The sequence below is a fragment of the Chrysemys picta genome, chromosome 9 (assembly GCF_011386835.1).
Source record: "Chrysemys picta bellii isolate R12L10 chromosome 9, ASM1138683v2, whole genome shotgun sequence".
NCBI lineage: Eukaryota > Metazoa > Chordata > Testudines > Emydidae > Chrysemys > Chrysemys picta.
Window position 1 is genome coordinate 98,517,713 of NC_088799.1, and position 17,214 is coordinate 98,534,926.

At 48.6% G+C, this 17,214-nt stretch overlaps 1 protein-coding gene across 7 annotated transcripts in view; it reads left to right on the forward strand.

The window, feature by feature from the left end:
- Window positions 1-2,386: 2,386 nt before the first annotated feature.
- The window catches only part of FGF13 (fibroblast growth factor 13), a 339,123-nt gene continuing 324,295 nt past the window's right edge, over window positions 2,387-17,214 (forward strand). The window contains exons 1-2 of one of the 7 annotated variants that reach the window (XM_065556731.1): window positions 2,387-3,401; window positions 6,484-6,730. In XM_065556731.1, coding sequence (XP_065412803.1) covers window positions 6,682-6,730 — 49 coding nt within the window. In that variant the 5' untranslated portion in view covers window positions 2,387-3,401; window positions 6,484-6,681. Of the gene's footprint in view, window positions 3,402-3,980; window positions 5,363-6,483; window positions 6,731-17,214 lie in introns of those variants that run through there. The other 6 variants (XM_065556730.1, XM_065556727.1, XM_008179010.4 and 3 more) reach the window with 6 other exon arrangements.

Sequence of the window (17,214 nt, forward strand, 5' to 3'; positions counted from 1 at the left end):
ACTTCTAAACAGCACAACCTATTCTTGGTCTGTACTGATGCTGATTCAGATTCAGAATGTGGTGTGCCTGCACAGATGTGCTGTGAGACCCTATCATGACTTACCGTCTGCCTTAACTTGTGCACCCTTGTTATGTAGGAGATCCAACTAGATCATGGTGGGCCTTTCTAGCCTTAGTCTTATGAACCTTAAGAAGGTGGATATCCAACATCAAACGTCCATTGTGATTGGTTCACTTGCTGCCACCCCTAAACGAGTTCCTGTTTTGAATATGCTGATTTGCATATTCTTATTGTGGAGGCTTCCTCTAGTTATACAGCGTTCCCTACCTCTGGCCTTTTCCTGCTACTCTCACCCCCAAAATTTGAATTTGAATTTTGCTCCAAACATGAATGTTGGGACATATGCACGTCCTAGCCTATGACACTGTTTAGGAGAGCCACTCTAGGTGTGTGGGGGTTTTTTTGTTTAAAGAGATCTTAATCCTTATTATTTGGAGATCTGTTTTTTGCTCTGTGCATGCAGTTAAGAAGACACACATTTCGTTATGCTTCTGTGTGACTTCTTGCTCAGATAGGCAGAGGATGCTATTTAGTATGAGGTCCAAACTCCCCAGATACAATTTTGGCAACCAGACAAAAAGGCACATTTGCATCTGGGTGCAGGAGAACTTTGCATGTAAATAGCTACACATCAAGCAGAAGGTACCCTCTGCAATCTGCCACTTAGGCCTAGTTGACAGCTTTAGTGGTCAGAACCATGCAAAGTGGTTCTGAAAAGGCCAACATGAGCGTTGTGGTTTATTGGGCTTGGTGTTAAGTTCCTATCTGTTTTGCATACAGAATGCTGTGTTTTCTTAACACTTTAATTAGCACTTTTCACATTTGCTCTCTCCATCTGAGAGTTCTCACTTGTTTTTAACAGAGGGTTATGTTCACTACTGGTGTAAAGCTGGTATAGTTTCTTTTAAGTATATGGAGCTGGTTGCTTATTCCAGTTTGGCCTAGAGCCTGGAGGCCTCCTCCTGCAAACTCTAATTCCTATTATCAGTCCCATTAACTGCAAAGCAATGGGTCTACTTGCATGGTTGAAGACTGGTCAAATGAAAGGACTGGAGCCTGAAGTGCTCACAACCACAATGGGCCTCTTATTTTGGGTGCCTGACCTGACACGGAGATGTAGAGCGTCCACAACTCCACTTGGAATCCAGGGGAGATGCAGGTGCTCGGTACCTCTGGAAATTGGGTTTTAGATGTCTCATTGTGGTCAGCCATAAACTGAGACCCTCAAATTCACTGGCCATTTATCAAAAGTCTGGCCTTTCTGGGCCATAGAAAATGGATTCTTGCACCTTTCCTCTTACTCAATGACCAAAGCTGGAGCAGAGAGAAATATAGTCAAGGGGACAGCCAAATCAGTGTTTGTTTTTCCCCGGTTACATTTCCATAGTCAGGGGTTTATAGAAGAGTGTCATGCTGACAGGCTGAAGCAAAAGCAGCGTTCAGCTAGAAAACCCTGAACACCTTAAGTGTAAAAGCACGAGAGAGTTTGAGTCCCTGTAAAGCTGAGGCTGTCAGATCCAGTCTGTTTCCAAACCCAGTGAATTGAAATTATTACAGCCAAAGTCAACAGTACAAAAGGGAAAAAAAATAACTCCCTGGCTGAAGGGCTGGCAATTAATTTTGTGCTTAGTGTGTTTTTAAGGGGGGGAAATCAGTTTACAAATGTCAACAGGAAAGTCAGTCTTGGTTTTGTCCTAATAGTTGAGCCATCATGTAAATGGGCCTGGTTCTCCTCTCATCTGCTTTGGTGTAAACCAGGAATTTGCAATGGCATTTCAGTGGTGGGAAAGAAAAGTCCAGCTCAGGGCTTTTTAGTGTTGAGTTTGTCCCATCCAGTGAGCCCGTCTGGGGATAATCATTTCAGTACTCAGGGCTTATTTTATTTTATTTGCGGGGGGGGGGGGGGGGAGGTGTTGATTTTTTGCCATCCCGGTTAACGGATCCGTAGAAACTCAGCCCATCAGAGGCACGGGAAACAAGCAGGCTCCTGCAGCTAGACCTGGTGAGGAAGCAATGGCTGCCTCGCAAGGAAAAAAATAATTGCGAGCTGTTTTATGACACTCTCAACCAGCCCTGCGTCTAACCGCACTGCCCGGCGGCTCTAGTACCCCTGGCCTGGCGGGATCTTGCAGATGATTCTCAGTGACTCTGAAACGAAACACAGGCACCCCCAGCAACAGCCCAGCGCTGCCCCCACCCAGGCGTAGCACGCAAAAGCGATCCGGCTGCAGCAGCCCCAGTTCTCCCATGCAATCAGCAGCGCACGTGCATCCAGATGGGGTGGGGTCGGTAATCCCCCGGGAGACCCACTAGCCCCTCGCCATAGCGCCGGGATCTCAGCTAGGAGTGGACCATGCCAGAGCCTGCGCAACACCTGTTGGCAATTCCACCTCCTAACGTCACCCAGCCGATTGGGTTTCAGGCTGTGATTAAGGGACTGGCCTCTGCTGATTAACCCGTGCAGCGGGGCTCGGCAGCTCTCAGGGGGGAGAAGCCACCCCAGCCGCCGCGTGAGACAGACAGACAGACAGACAGCGGGAACTAAAGTTTTCCTCGCCCCAACTCCTCCACCTTCCCCCCCTCAGTGTGTTTTCTCGCGGGGCCCTGCCCCCAGCTGTCTTCTGCACCGGGGGCGCGTTGGGAAGGCGCAGGACTTGGGGAGGAGGAATTCACTGGCACTAAAAATAGCTGCACTTAGAGAGACCCTGTGACTTCCCACTCTCCAGGGCAGGCGGCCCGCGGGCTGCCTGGCGCTGATGACCCTTGAAATTGCAACTAGCATGCGTCTTCCCCCATCTCACTGCGCCCCGGAGGCTGGGCTCGGCCGAGGGGTCTGGACCCGACCTAGTGGAGTGGGGAAGGTGCCGAAAAGCGCGTGCTAAGGACAGGCTCGCGGATTCTCCCGTGTTGGGGGCTTGGCAAGGCGAGCTCGGCTAGTCGGTGGGGGGTTGACTGTTGGCTCTCCCAGACAGGGCTTCGCAACACTCTCCAGCGTAAGGTAGGTGAAGTAAACCGCCCGAGCGAAACGTGAGAGCGAATCGATGCGTGTTGGCGAGCGGAGTGTAAACCGGAACAAAAGGCAGCGGCCAAAGCGATCTGTTGCAATATACTCCGCTCGTAATGACCATGGGGGACGCCTTCCCCTTCTTCTAAAGAGCTGCTCTGAACGGAGGCGCTTCTCTGCTCTCCGCCTCCCGGGCATCTGTGGAATCAAAACTCCTGGGACCCCAGTAGCTTCGCGTCTCGCTGGTTACACCTCGTAGCAGCCGACTGCTCCCAAGAGCAGATGCAATACTGTCCCTAATTAAGCCTAGGCTGGCGGAGGCTCTACAACCCAAGGTAAATTGGGATGGGGGAGGTTTCTGGGTGCGCCTTAGTCTCATTTCGGCCTGAAACACCTCTTCCTGCCATGTTTCGTCTCTCCCTTGTAGTGGGGGGAGAAAGCAGGAATGGAGACCCTGCTGGAGTGAAAGAGTTACGCGCTGGGCGCCTGACATTACGCGCTGGTGTGTAGCTTGAAAAGGGACCCACGGATAACGGGTGCATGAAGTGGATTACTAAAGTGTCCAAGCAGAAGGACTTTCAGTGCGTGTGGGGGAACGAACCGTTGGAAGGCGAGCGCCTTGGGGTCTTCTGGTGGCGGATTCTCCTTCTGCTTCCTCTGTTGGGCACTTGAAACGGTTGGTCATGAAACTGGGCACCTACAGGAGTGGCCCGATTTCCAGAGGATCTCAATGCCTGTAGCCCCCATTCGGTTTCCCCGGGGATCGGGCCATTTGGCTGGGGATCTGGAGATACATTTTAGGTGCTTTCGGGATCCCAGTCTGAAGACTTTATACCTCTGAATGCCCTCTCTGTGGAGGGCTTGGGGGAAGATTTTTAAGAACCCCCGAGGAAGGCTGGCTAGTCTGGGGCTAGGATCTCCACTCTAAATATAGACTCATCACCGTTTGCGTGTATTAAGTATGCAGACACCTAGTGTGCACAGGGCAGCGCTCTGCTGATTTCTGCTATGGTGCGTAGCCCCTGTTTGTTGAGACCATGCCAGAAATGGCACTTGCCAGGAACATACCTAAGTGCGGGGTTTGGGTTTTTTGGTTCACGTGTACAATGAAGTTGGAAATTTGCTGCCCCGACCTCGCCGGAGTTGAGCGTTAGGTGACCGTTTCTTGCTTCAGCTAAGCGCCAGGCGTATGATTTTTCGTACTGTGAAGGGTGACGCGAAGCGGAGAGAAACTACAGGATGTGATTGGGTAGGAAATGCATGACACGAGATTACAGCTCCCTAGTGCTTAACTGTCTGCATCTTCAACGTGCTGCGTGGCTTAACAACAACAACAAACACACACACACTGAAACAGCACCATCGAAATGAGTAGAACAGACCCAGCAGGTGACCTTTTCTAATGCACTTTCCAAACCAAGACTCCCAAGATCATGGTTCTCCCTGAAACCCTGCTTTAAAAAACACAAAAGGGTCTGAGGGAGACGAAGAACAACCCCACCAGAGGCAGACAATAGATCCTATAACCTGCGCTCCTCATTCTAGCAAAACTCCCATTGTTTCGCCCGAGGCAGGACTGCAGGAGGGGGGCTTGGGAATGGGGTAGATTTGTCGCAAAGGTAAGAGCAGCTGGTGCTGATGAGTTAGTGGCAGGTTGAAGAACTGCTGTGCTGTTTCTACAGCCGCGTTCAATCAACTCCCTGAGAGGAAGGGAAAGTTCAGAACCAAGGCTCTTGCGGCACGTAGGTAACCCAAACCTCTTATTTATGATCTGTCGTGAGTGCATGGACGTGTCTCTCTTTATATAGCACCCAGACGCGTAAGGCGCAAGGGGGACAGTACTTATTGCTCCATTGGGCGCCTTCAAAACAGCCAGGATCACAGAAGCAGGAAAACAGAGAGACCATCGCAGACTTGTAGAGGAAAACGGGCGGGACGGTATCAGCGTGAAAGAGGAGAGGGCCGGTAGATCGTCTGTCTGTGGCTACCCACCAGCCCGCGTGCCCTGGAGCTAGTGTGATCCGTCTCAGAAATACCCGTGGGATGCAGCTAAGCGCGCGGGTGGTGCCCCGCACCACGCGGCTCCCGGTCACTCCGAGAACTGCTCCTTTAGCACGCGGATCGGTGCAGAAAAACGCTCCCGCTGCTACTTGAAGGGTTTGCCACCTTTCAGACACCCCCCCCCCACAGCTGCTGTTGTTGTTCTGTTTGCCTGCAGCAACAGGGTCCCGCTCCTGCGTGATCCAGCCTCCCGGCCCCTACTCCTCACCCAGCGCTATCATTTCCCGGCTGCCTGGTTCGTATCCGCTGAACCGAATCGGTGTGTGCTTGGGGGGGACTCCTCGCCTCCCGGCTGGGACCAAGCGAGGGCTCTGTGCTTTAGCTACATCCCCTTCCAAGGCAGGAGTTTGGCCCAGCCTTGTTACAACGACCCCGGAAAAATCCCCGGAGCGCCCGGCCCTGGGGCGGGTCACCCCCTGGTCTAGCAGGCGCTGGAAGTGCCTCTACGTCTCCAGCCCCGTATGTCCCCGAGCCCGGTACCAGTCCGCTGTCTCTCTCCCCTTCGCCTGGGCACGCCTCGCCCCCTCCTCCGGGGCACGTCTCGGATCGCTCGCGGGGCTCGCCCGGGTCCCGCCGGGCTCGCCCGCAGCCCCAGCTCGGGCTCATCCCGGGGACCAGGCCAGGCGGCCCCAGCTGCGAGCTAAGCCGGCGGCGGGGGGTGTTCCCAGACCCCGCTTCCTGCCCAGGATCGGTGCCCAGGTTTGTGGGGGGCAAGAGCCCCCCCCCCCGGCAGCTGGCAAGGGGCTGATGCTGGCAGAGTGGGGAGTAGTTGACGCTGACTGGGGCTACGGTGAATACAGAGCAGGGGGGGCTTTGTCTGCTGGCGTGTCCACAAAGCCCCCGCTAGCTAGCGCTGGGGCCGGGTTCCCTTCCCGCAGGTGGGGGTGGGACGGGGCAGGATGACCCCCTCATCCCCCGTTTCTAGCAGGAGGGTCTGGGCAGCAGCTCCCCCGTCCTTGCCAGCAGCCCCCACCCCTCCCGCCACCAGTCGCCTGCGGGATCCCTGGGGCGCAGGGCAGCGGGGAAGGGGCTGCGGGTCCCCTCCCTTGTCCCGGCCTTCCCCCGGCAGGCAGCGACCCCGTTCCGCAGTGTGCCCGCCCCGGGCCCGCGGCTCCCTCCTTCCTCCAGAGGGGGGATGCGGCGAGCTCACCCTGCACCCATCACCCCCCCTCCGGCAGCCCCCCCCCCGCCACTCCGGTCTGCTCCTCCTCCCCGTCCGGTCTGCTCCTCCCCCCAGCGCCCGGAGCCGGGGAGGGGGCCGCTCTGTGCAGCCGGCACAGTGGGGCGGAGGGACGGGGGGAGACTCTGCCCAGGCGTCCCCGTCACTCACCGCACCCCGTCTCCTCTCTTGTGCAGGCGGCGCAGCGGCGGGGAGACTCCGCACCGGCCGAGGAGGAGGAAGAGGAGAGAGCTTTTTTTCCCCCCCTCTAGGATCCCCCCCTTTTCCTCTCCCCTCGCCCCCCCTTCCCCCCGCCCCGCCGAGGTTTCTCTCTGGGTCCGGCCGGCCGGCAGCGCGAGTCTCCTGGGGGAATCTCTCCGAGCAAGCTGGGATCTATGAGCGGGAAGGTGATCAAGCCCAAAGAAGAGAAAGATGCTTCCAAGGGTAAGTCTGCCCGAGCCTGCTGCCTCGCATGACCCCGGCTTGCTCCATGCATCGTGCGTCCCTCCTGGGGACCTCTGGGGGGGGGGGACAACACAACACCCCCCGACCTGCTCTCGATCTGTGGGGGCCCGCCCCGGGGCGGTGTGAGAGCAGCATCCCGCCGGGGGGCGCGGTGGGTGCTGCCCCTCTCGGGCCATCCAGGCTGGCGTAGCAGCACCAAGTGTCTGGAGCAGGAGTCAATAGTGTGTGTGAACGGGGAGGGATAATTCGCTTCTGTGCTCGCAGCAAGTGGGGGGAGGCAAATGGGGCCCGCAGTGCTGGATGCGTCGCCCGGAGAAGTCTCTCCCCCCGCCCCCCGCGTTTGGAGCCGGATCCGGGCTCGCTTGGGGAGCGATCCCCAAGGCCTCGGCCCCTCCGAGGCTAGTCTGCTCTCTGGCCCTGGGGTGGGGGGGTCACAGGCTGCGAGCAGGGAGCCGAAAGCCCCTGTGGCCCCCGGCCACGGGCAGCGGGTCCCCTGTGCAATCTGCACCGGGGAGATAGGGGTGTGTGTGTGTGTGCGGGGAGGATGCTGTGTATCCGCTTCACATCCCCCTCCCCCTGGCCAGCTCCTGCCATGCAGTGGCCGGGTTTTGCTACTGGATGTAAACTGGGTAACAATTGCCATGGAGACGGGGGAGGAGGAACCGCAAGTGGATTAGTTGGCTCTACAGCTCTGTGGCATGGCAGATGAGCGGCTGCTGGGGAGATGCACAGCGGCAGAATAGAATGCACAGGAGGGGAGGGTGTGTGTGTGTGTGTGTGTGTTGGGTGGGGGTGGTTGGTAATCTGGGGGAGATGCTGCTGCTTCTCCCCTTTCCTTCACAAGGTTGGTGCAGGGTTTTCATTAAGAACCCTTCCCCCACACGCTGGCTGTGTCCGAGGGGTCAGTATACACCTTGCACTGAGTGGAACTTGGCCAACTAGATCCCAGAACAAGAACACCATTTTGCTTGATAATAATTACAAAAATCTGCTTTTTCCAATATAGAGCATATAACGTAGACAATCACAGGTGTCAGGCTTTAATGGGCTCCACACCTAAGGTTAAATGTGACTGGCAATTAGTCTGTATTAGGGCCTATCTAATTTGGAATATTGGATGAGTACATTTGGGAAAGTAGCCTGTGTGTGCTGTATCTTTTTAATAAGGTACATTGCTACCTATTTTCAATATATCTATCAACTGCCTTTAATATTTATTTACATGACAGAGTGGAGCCACTGGGCTCTTACAGGTGAATTATACAATGTTTTTAACCTTCCATGAAGGAAAAAACAAACTGTTTCTGCCTTTTTTTAAAGAAATAAACAAGTTTTCTGGTATGTTATTTATTTGTTTTTAGCAGTCCTAGCACATCTTGACCAAAGCTAGGTAATTCAGTTTCAAGGCTGACACCCTTTTCATGTATTCCTTTTTTTAGTTTCTTGGCTTCTAAGGTCATGTTAAAAACATTGCATCGTGCAAACTTGTTTTTGTGTTTAATATGCTTTTTAAACTACATTTTGTTTCCTCTTGTTATATCGTATCGTCTTCAGAATATTGATTTAAAATATTTTGATTGAATTGCTTTTAGTGGAAAATATGAAAATCCATAATCTGGATGTGTCAAAAAAAACCCCCACACTTTCCAAAGGAAAAATTCTTACACTGAATGGTCTTTTCCTTTTAAAAAATATACTTCACTGTAAAAGTCTGGTAACAACCATTTTTTCTTAATGGCTTGTTTACCAAAAAGGTATCAAAATAACTTAACAAGCAATATGGAATGAAAGGTTCCTGCATTCTAAGGAGTTGCTTTGCATGATTTAGAACTGCATTATAATCTTAAACAAGAAGATTCTGTAATGCTTGCTCGTTAGTGTAACATTTTCAATGTAAAGTAAGTGTTTTAATGTTTTGTTCAGTCTGCAAATCATTATCTTTATCTTTACATGCACTTATTAACTTACCTTACACTTTCTGGTGCATATGTATAGTTTGTGTGGCATACTCATATTTCCCAAAACATTGAGGCAAACACATATAACTGATTGAGAGTGACTTACACACACAAGTGTCCCTGAGCATGTACCATAAAGTGTATATGCCAAAACCCCAAGGAAAACTACATTGGCATGAGTCTTTTAGAACTAGCATTAGTGTCTTCTCTCTTAATCTAGTTCTAAACTTTAAATTGACTAATATATCAAAAATCATATTAGATGCAACATAAGGAGATAATATTTACAGGAAGTTTGATAACTTTGTAGCAGCGTGTGGCTGTGGTTGTTTTCTTTGAACTTCTGCAGTGCACCCCAATGTGGTGGTTATCAATTTCTGCATGGAAGTTCTCTTCAAAGGCTCTGGATACTGACTTCCTATTTGAATTAGTTTTTCTTCAAACGGGTTGGAGGTTTCTTGGGGTGACTGACAGTGATGGCATTCTTAACTAAACGTTTAAAATGGATACAGCCATTCTCAAAATGGGCTGGTTGTTCTATCTGTGTATCAGAACTGTACTCTGACGGGAAACTAGAGGAAGGTTTGCCATTGTATAGAGCACCTTCCTCTAGTTTCCAGTCAGAGTACAGTTCTGATACACAGATGTGTGTACGCTCTTTATGCTTCTGGGTTGGCTAAGCAGTCCTGGAAAGGATGATGCACAGTTATATGTATGTAAATTCACATGGTTTGTTTTGGAGACATTTTCCTGCGTCCCTTGTTCTCTCAAATATATTGTGGAGTTGAAGTACCTGACATAAACAAAGCTCTCATGATACTATGGTTCCACGCTGAGTGACAATGGAAATTGTTTTCAGAGTGTGAATTGAATATGAATCTTTCTCTTTATACCCTGAAACTTTGTATCAAAGAGGAAAACGCTTATTCATGCTCAAAATAAAACTCCCCTCTCCCCAGTGTTTTTTCAACTGGACTTGTAAGGTCAAATTCAGCGCTAATATAAGCAGATGGAACTCCAATGAAGTCTGTGGAATTATCTCTACTTACAGCAGCTCTTAACTGGGTCCATGAAGTAGGTACTGATTACTATAGAATCATGAAAAGTTGTGCCCCTGGATGTGGAACCTGGCTAGGAAATAACAAGACATGCATAGGAAGTGTTCTCTGTTTGTGTTAAGTATTTTAGATCAAATTGTCTATTGGGTTACACCTGTGCAACCCTACTGACTCCAGTAAGGGAATATAACAGCGGGAAGAATTGTCTCTAATCTAAAAATAACTGCTCTCCTTGCATCCTCCGTGGAGAGGGAAGCAAGTATTGGCCTCAACTCTTGTTAGTGCCCCTATTTATAACTATTTACCTGTAACCCCAGGCGCAGCTGCTTTTAAAAATAGTCAGTAAGTACCAGAAGACCAGGTATTTCAGCCTAAGTAATCAATGTGGATTAACGCCATGAAGCAGGGCCTATGCACCTTTAAATTATGGAAAATGCTACAGGAGATATGAAAACATTTCAGATGCAAACATTGATTTCTTGTCTAAATATGAGTATTGGACAAGCCACCACTGACGGAGATGTAAACTCAGAGTCCAGTTGCACAGCTAGGTTTACATCCATGCCTATACCAGTACTCTGGCTGTTTCATAAAAGAAAACATTTCATTTTGAAGAACAAAAGTGAGCACCTTGACCGCTCCCTTTGCACAAATGCAGGGCCTGAGCTTGCTTTCCTTCTGACTGCAAGTTTCCCTTTAGCTTCAGGGGGAGTCTTGGGTGCTCTGAGAATGCTGCATGAGGCTCTTAGTTCTTGCTGTAGTAGTTTGGCCATCAGAAATAGTTCCCTTTCAATTTGAGTTATGTATTCAAGAAATAGTCAAAATGTTCATCCCTAGATAAACATGTACTTAACACAGGCAAACTCCCTTGAGTCTGGTTCCTGACCTGTGGGGTATTGAGATGTGTGAGTGGGGCCGTGAGACTGTGTGTATGTGGGGGGAAGGAATAGGGGTGGCAGTGGCAAAGCAGATGACTTTTTAGGTAATTCTTTCTTGAAAGATTTTGTTGTTGTTGTTGGAAATCTTGTCTGAAGGCTTCTTTTGAGTAGTCAGTCTACTCACTTGGAGATCAGGATAGCCAGCATCTCAGATGGATACCTATGAAGAGTCTTGTTCTATGTTGGGGCTTTATCAGGATCACCCATTTGGGGCTAAGGTGTTTTGTTTTTCTTTAAATGTTTGGTTGGGTGAGACAAGCCTTACAGTGAAGGAACAGGGCTTTAGGGTCTTCAGCGGGCTTTGGATCAGGTCCTGATTCCTGGGAGAATTTATGCTATCTCATATTCATATACTGTAACCTAGACACCTGCAGAATTTAGTTCAATCTTTTGGATGGGATGCAGTAAACTGGTGATTCCACATACATGTCCCTGCTGAGGACACTGGGGAAAAATCCCCCAAACCAAGAAATGAATGATCTCCCTCCCTTTTCCTCCCCCAATTTTAATTGTGCAATTGCAGAACTTCACACAGTAAGGTGGCCATAGTCTTTCTTCCCGTCGCCTACCTTGGCTGCAAGGTTTGCTAACTTTACACAGAAGTTTCATAGCATAAGCCAGCCGAGTGACACAATGCAGGCACGATATCTTCTGTCTGAATGCAAAATCAGTGAGTATTTTCAAAGCTGACTCAGATTGAAGCGCTGTTGAAATAGTGGTGCTCAGGGTGAAAGATTTTGGAAGGGTGGGTAGTGTTTTAGCTTGGTGACAGCAGGAAACAGAGCACATCAAAAATTCAGGTGCCTGGCAGAAAAGTCAGAACTCTGGGAAACCTGCTGCTGATTGTCTTGTTTGTGGGGGTGCTCCATAATACAGGATGATCCAATTTATGATTGAAAGGTCTAAGGAAAATTGAAATAAATAAATAAATAAGCTGATCTCAACAGTTGTAACACTCACTGATTCATGGGACAATTACTTATTTTAAAGACACAAGGTATATCAGTGTAAAGACAAGATATGCGGCTAATTTCCTGATCTGAGCCCATTGACTCAAAATATGCTGCAGGTGGGAAAAACCTGTTGGTGCCTAGGCACTGTTGTTCTGCCAACTCTGGTAGAAAGCAAGGAGTTTCTCTTTATCGACAGTTTCCTTGCCAATTTTGGACCTCAGAAAATAGAGCACTGGCAGACTTCACCAGTGACAACAACTTGACACGTGAACTCAGTTTTCTGTTCTGGTAGATAGCTGCCAGTGATAGATTGGATCTAATTATGGCCCATTGCTACTACTGACTTCTGCATCAGGAGTTGTGTTTGAATAAGAACACAAGAATGGCCATACTGGGTCAGACCAAAGGTCCATCCAGCCCAGTATCCTGTCTGCCGACAGTGGCCAATGCCAGGTGTCCCAGAGGGAGTGAACCTAACAGGTAATGATCAAGTGATCTCTCTCCTGCCATCCATCTCCACCCTCTGACAAACAGAGGCTAGGGACACCATTCCTTACCCATCCTGGCTAATAGCCATTAATGGACTTAACCGCCATGAATGTATCTAGTTCTCTTTTAACCCCTGTTATAGTCCTAGTCTTCACAACCTCCTCAGGCAAGGAGTGCCACAAGTTGACTGTGTGCTGTGTGAAGAAGAACTTCCTTTTATATGTTTTAAACCTGCTGCCCATTTTTTTAAACCTTATCTTAATCACTTACTCAGAATTAATGGTTAAAGTTGGTTGTATTATTTCGTTTCCTGCCTATTGTAATTAGACAGGCACCTGCATCATTTTTGTTTGAGGCCTCCGATATACTTGACAAGATATCTGCATTACCCACTGTGAAGTGATAGCCAAAATCTGAAGCAAGGCCCCCTTATATTTAACATTAACATCTCATGTCACAACAGATGTTCATCTCCTGGTGTTAGGTCCTCATCCATTCAAAATTCCCATTGACATCGGTAGGAGTTCTGTGTGTCTGGCTGTAGGATTGGTTCCAATTAGTGGGCTCTTGTTAACATATTCATGCTTGGAATATTTACAGTAACAATCTCTTGTTATGACTCATTATCTGTAACTGCATTTGGTTCTGCAAAAGTACAACTCTTCTGAAGACGTAATAACTCCTTCTAAATCTCAAGGTGGTATTCTCAACATCCGACCTCTATCTATACGACACTAGCAATAAAAAATATGGAAATCACCTTTCATATCAAAAATCTACAGTGTTCTCACACTAGTGTCAAAAATCCTTTTCTGCATTAGTTGAAGGATTCTTCATTAAGATGACAGCTGTAGACCCCAATTCTGAACTTTGGGACTTAATACTCTTTTAACTCACATATAGCTGGTATCTATGATGAGGAACTTGCTGATTGTACAGAAGGCAGTGTAACCCTGTCATCTTTTTATAACTAGGATTAGAATGAAATTTAAAGTAATCATAAATGCCTCCCAGCAGGTTACAAAATCCTATCTTCAAAAGGAAACCCCTAAGATAAAGGAAACCAAAAGGGGGAAAAAAGCCTCAAAGAGCCCTGCAAGGAGCTGCCCAAAGGGATGAATTCTAGTGTCCCATGCAGATCCAGAAGAAAGGCAAAAGCTGTGGCTCAGTCCCCAGGCCTGTGTATGTTCTCCTGAATGCCACCCCCAGTTCTCTGAAGACTTCTCTTTATGTGGTGTTTGTGTAGCTGGTGCTGTGATTTTTTTCTACAGAAGCACTGATATTACCACTGTGCTTTGGGAATTTTATACAGCAGTGTAGTGGTGGGTCACATGCATGTTAATTTCCCACACCTTTTCTACTACAGAACATGTAAGAAGCAGAGGTATTTTCAGTGCATGCTGGCTTTCCTTCCTTTGGGGGAAAGCTTGGCAAAACTTACTGGTCAGTCCCTCCCTGCAAGCAGTGAACCTACAGAACCTTAGATTTCTGTAAAGTGTTTTATTAGTATTATCGTCCTGTATACAGTGTCTTAGATTTACATGAGAGACAAGGTAGGTAAGGTAATATCTTTTACTGGACCAGCTTCTGTTAGTGAAAGAGACAAGATTCAGGTCAGACCTGAAGAAGAGCTCAGTGTAAGTTCAAAAGCTTGTCTCTTTCACCCCATAGAAGTTGGTCCGATTTAAAGAAATTACTTCACCCATGTTGTCTCTTTTAATATCGTGGGACCAACACAACTGCAACAATGGAAGAGCTTAAATTTACATGGCATATTATAAACATTATATTAATACCCATTTCCCACTTCAAAGAGCCTACAGTCCAAGACCCTGATCCTGAAAACATTTGTGTGTGTGATTTTAACTTAATTTCCACAGACGAGTAACCCTGGTGACTTCAGTGGAATTACTTGTGTTCGTGCTTTGTAGTAACTAACTTTAGCTTTGGTGTACTTTGTGTTCAACAGTTTCCTTACTATTCCTAACTGAAAGCTATTGGCTCTCTAACCATGTTGTCCCCATGTAGTTTAGCTTGGCGTTCTGAAAGTTCACCTGGAAAGAAGCATCTTGCCTGTATGTGTGCTGTACACTTCACTTTTTGGTGTAGGATGGTATTTTATCATCTCTCTGTGGTCACTTAGGCAACAGACTTGTTTCTGTTACCGATAATATGGCTGCCTACTCGATACTTGTAGTCTTGTTGAGAGCAGAAGGGGGTGGGGGATTTGAAACGCACATCAGGCAGGGAACACTTCGGTTTTGTCAATGATGGAAGGGTAAGGTAATGCTAAGACTGAGATCTCATTCGAAACATAATTAGTTTTACGAGAGCTGTGTAGGAGGCGAGGTCAGCGTAAGAGGAAGGGAGGGTCAGCATTCACTGAACACTTCTAATGTTTTAATAATTAGAGTATCACTTTGGGGAAAGACATTGATTTGACTCAAACATAATGGAACAAGGGAAACTCGAGAAATAGCAATGGAATAGCCGCGTGTCTGCTCCGGGGTTCCATCTCTCATGTGCTTTACAGGCTTGACAACATTAACTAGAGTTAGGGAGCGTTTATTACCTCTAAGGGGGTGGTAGTGGGGTTGTAGCGGCTGTATTTAGTGGTGAATCTAAACTCCCTAGCCCGTGGGTACCCACTTGAGAAAACCAGTAATATTGTTTTGAACACCACCACCAGCTGCCTTCTTAGCTCATCTCTTCCACTGAGCTACTGAATGACTGACTAGGGCAAGAGAACTTGTGGTGATTAGTAGCACAGAGACAGTCCCAATCTGGAGTCTCTGGGATATATCTCAGACATCAAATGTTAGATTTATGAATGGGAGGAAGAGACACTGTTTAAAAAGGTCTGGCGGGGAGGAAAAGTGATGGGATGGAGGAAACAGGGCTGCCCGGGGGGGAGTGGCAAGTGGGCCAATTGGCCCCGGGTCCCACAAGCCCTGGCCCGGTGGCGGTCTGGGTCTTCGGTGGCATTTCAGCGGCGGGGGGCCCTTCAGTGCTGCCGAAGACGTGGAGCGACTGAAGGGCCCCCCACCGTCAAAGAACCGGACCACTGCCGGGTGAGTACAAGCACCGCAGCTCCCCCACTTTGCCCCAGGCCGCCTGAATCCTCTGGGCGGCCCTGGGAGGAAAGTGCTACTGACTTGGTTCTGCGGCGTGCAGTCTTTTCTCCTGAGACTTGGTACGCTTTTAATTTCTTCTTAAACATTGACACTTCCAAAGGGAGCTTATTGGAGGGAACTCCTACGTTCAGAGAAGACACTGCAACTTTTTAGCTGTACATTGTGATTCAGAAATATACGCCTGATTTTTAGAGGTGCTGAGCACCCACCGCTCCAGTTGGAGTCAGTGGTGCTCAGCTCTTCTGAAAACCGGGCGCTAGATCTGTACAATTTTCAGATTCTTCTGTTTTATGCTTGCCACTTGCTTGTACCCATTTGTGTGCGTAGATGCTCCTTGCTTTGTGCACTGTACCCCCGCACGTTTTTTGTTGTAGGAGGTACATTTCTACACCTTTCCCCCATTTTATTCGATGAAAGTCAGAACGATAAAGGATGGCGATGCAGTGAAAAGAAATACTAATTCCAAAGAGAAAGAGTAGTAACAAGGGGAAATACAGAGAGGGTTGGATGGAGAGTCTATTCTGTGGTGCTCGCTTCTCCTTCACGATCTATAACACATTCTCTACTCTGCTCCTAGCTCAGACTTGTGCTACAACATTGAAGGAAGCCCCCACAATTATTTTTCATTTCCACTACAGAACTTTGTCTTGTGTGCCAAACAGATTCAAAAACAAAAAGGCAGCATTTTTCTGAGGCTTTGTGTTCCAAGCCACATTTTCAATAGTTGCCAAAAAGTGAAAACTTGAGTCCAGGACCAAATTGCTTTGTCACACTCAAGCAAGGAGTTCCACTGACTTCAGTGGATAGGACTAGCCAGGTTTGTTCCAGTTCTTTCCACCCATCAGAGATGAGATGTAAAACTACTTACATATGCAATTATAGTAATGTATTTGGATTTTTGCATCAACTGGGCTAATGTTGATGCAACACAGTCATTGGACTTCTATCAAGACTGGGTCAGAACCCTAGCTTGAAATTGTTAACCTCATTTTTTTTTTAAGTTATTGCATTCGAAGCTCCAAATTGTTGTAATTCAGACTTCTTCCTACTAAGATCAATAACAAATAAAAACTATGATTAAAGGCCAAAAGTATAACTGGGTTCAAAAAAAGAATTCGATAAGTTCATGGAGGATAGGGCCATTAGCCAAGATGATTAGGGACTCAGTTCCATGCTCTGGGTGTTCCTAAACCCAGGCCCACTGACAGAAATTCCAGGCCCCAAGGCCAGGGCCATCCCTAGGGGGGATGGGCCCTGAGGCAGAAGTGACGAAACCGTCACTTCTGGGACTGCCCACACTGGCCAATTGCACTGGCCCCTGGGGTCCCCCAAAGTGGCCTGGAGTGGCCACACGCACTTAGGAACCCTCCGTCCCGCCTGGGCGATTTTAAAAGTGCCCGGGGCTCCAGGCCACTGCTACTCCAGCAGCGGCAGCACCCCCCCAGGCCCTTTTAAATTGCCCAGGTCCCTGGCCAATTGCCCCCTTTGCCCCCGCCCCCAACCACCCATCCCCCCATTGGTGGGCCTGCCTAAACCTCTGAGTGCCAGAAGCCGGGACTGGCTGACAAGGGATGGATCAGTCAATAATTGGCCTGTTCTGTTCATTCCTTCTGAAGCATCTGACACTGGTCGCTGTCAGAAGACGGGATGCTGGGCTAGATGGACCATTGGTCTGACCCGGTATGGCCATTCTTATGTTCGTAACCAATAGTAGCTTTTAACTAATATTACAGTGGCTGCTGCATGCTAATGTATCTCTTTCTGAAGGGGGAAAACACAGAATAAGTGAGAGGGGATTGAGCCCCAAGCTTCTTTCTGATCTACTAATGCGTAGGTTACATCATGAGGAAATTCTATAGCTCTAACATCTGGCAACAGGCTACTGAGGAAGAAATTGAGCAATGTGGTTCCCCCCATTTTACCCTTCACCGCA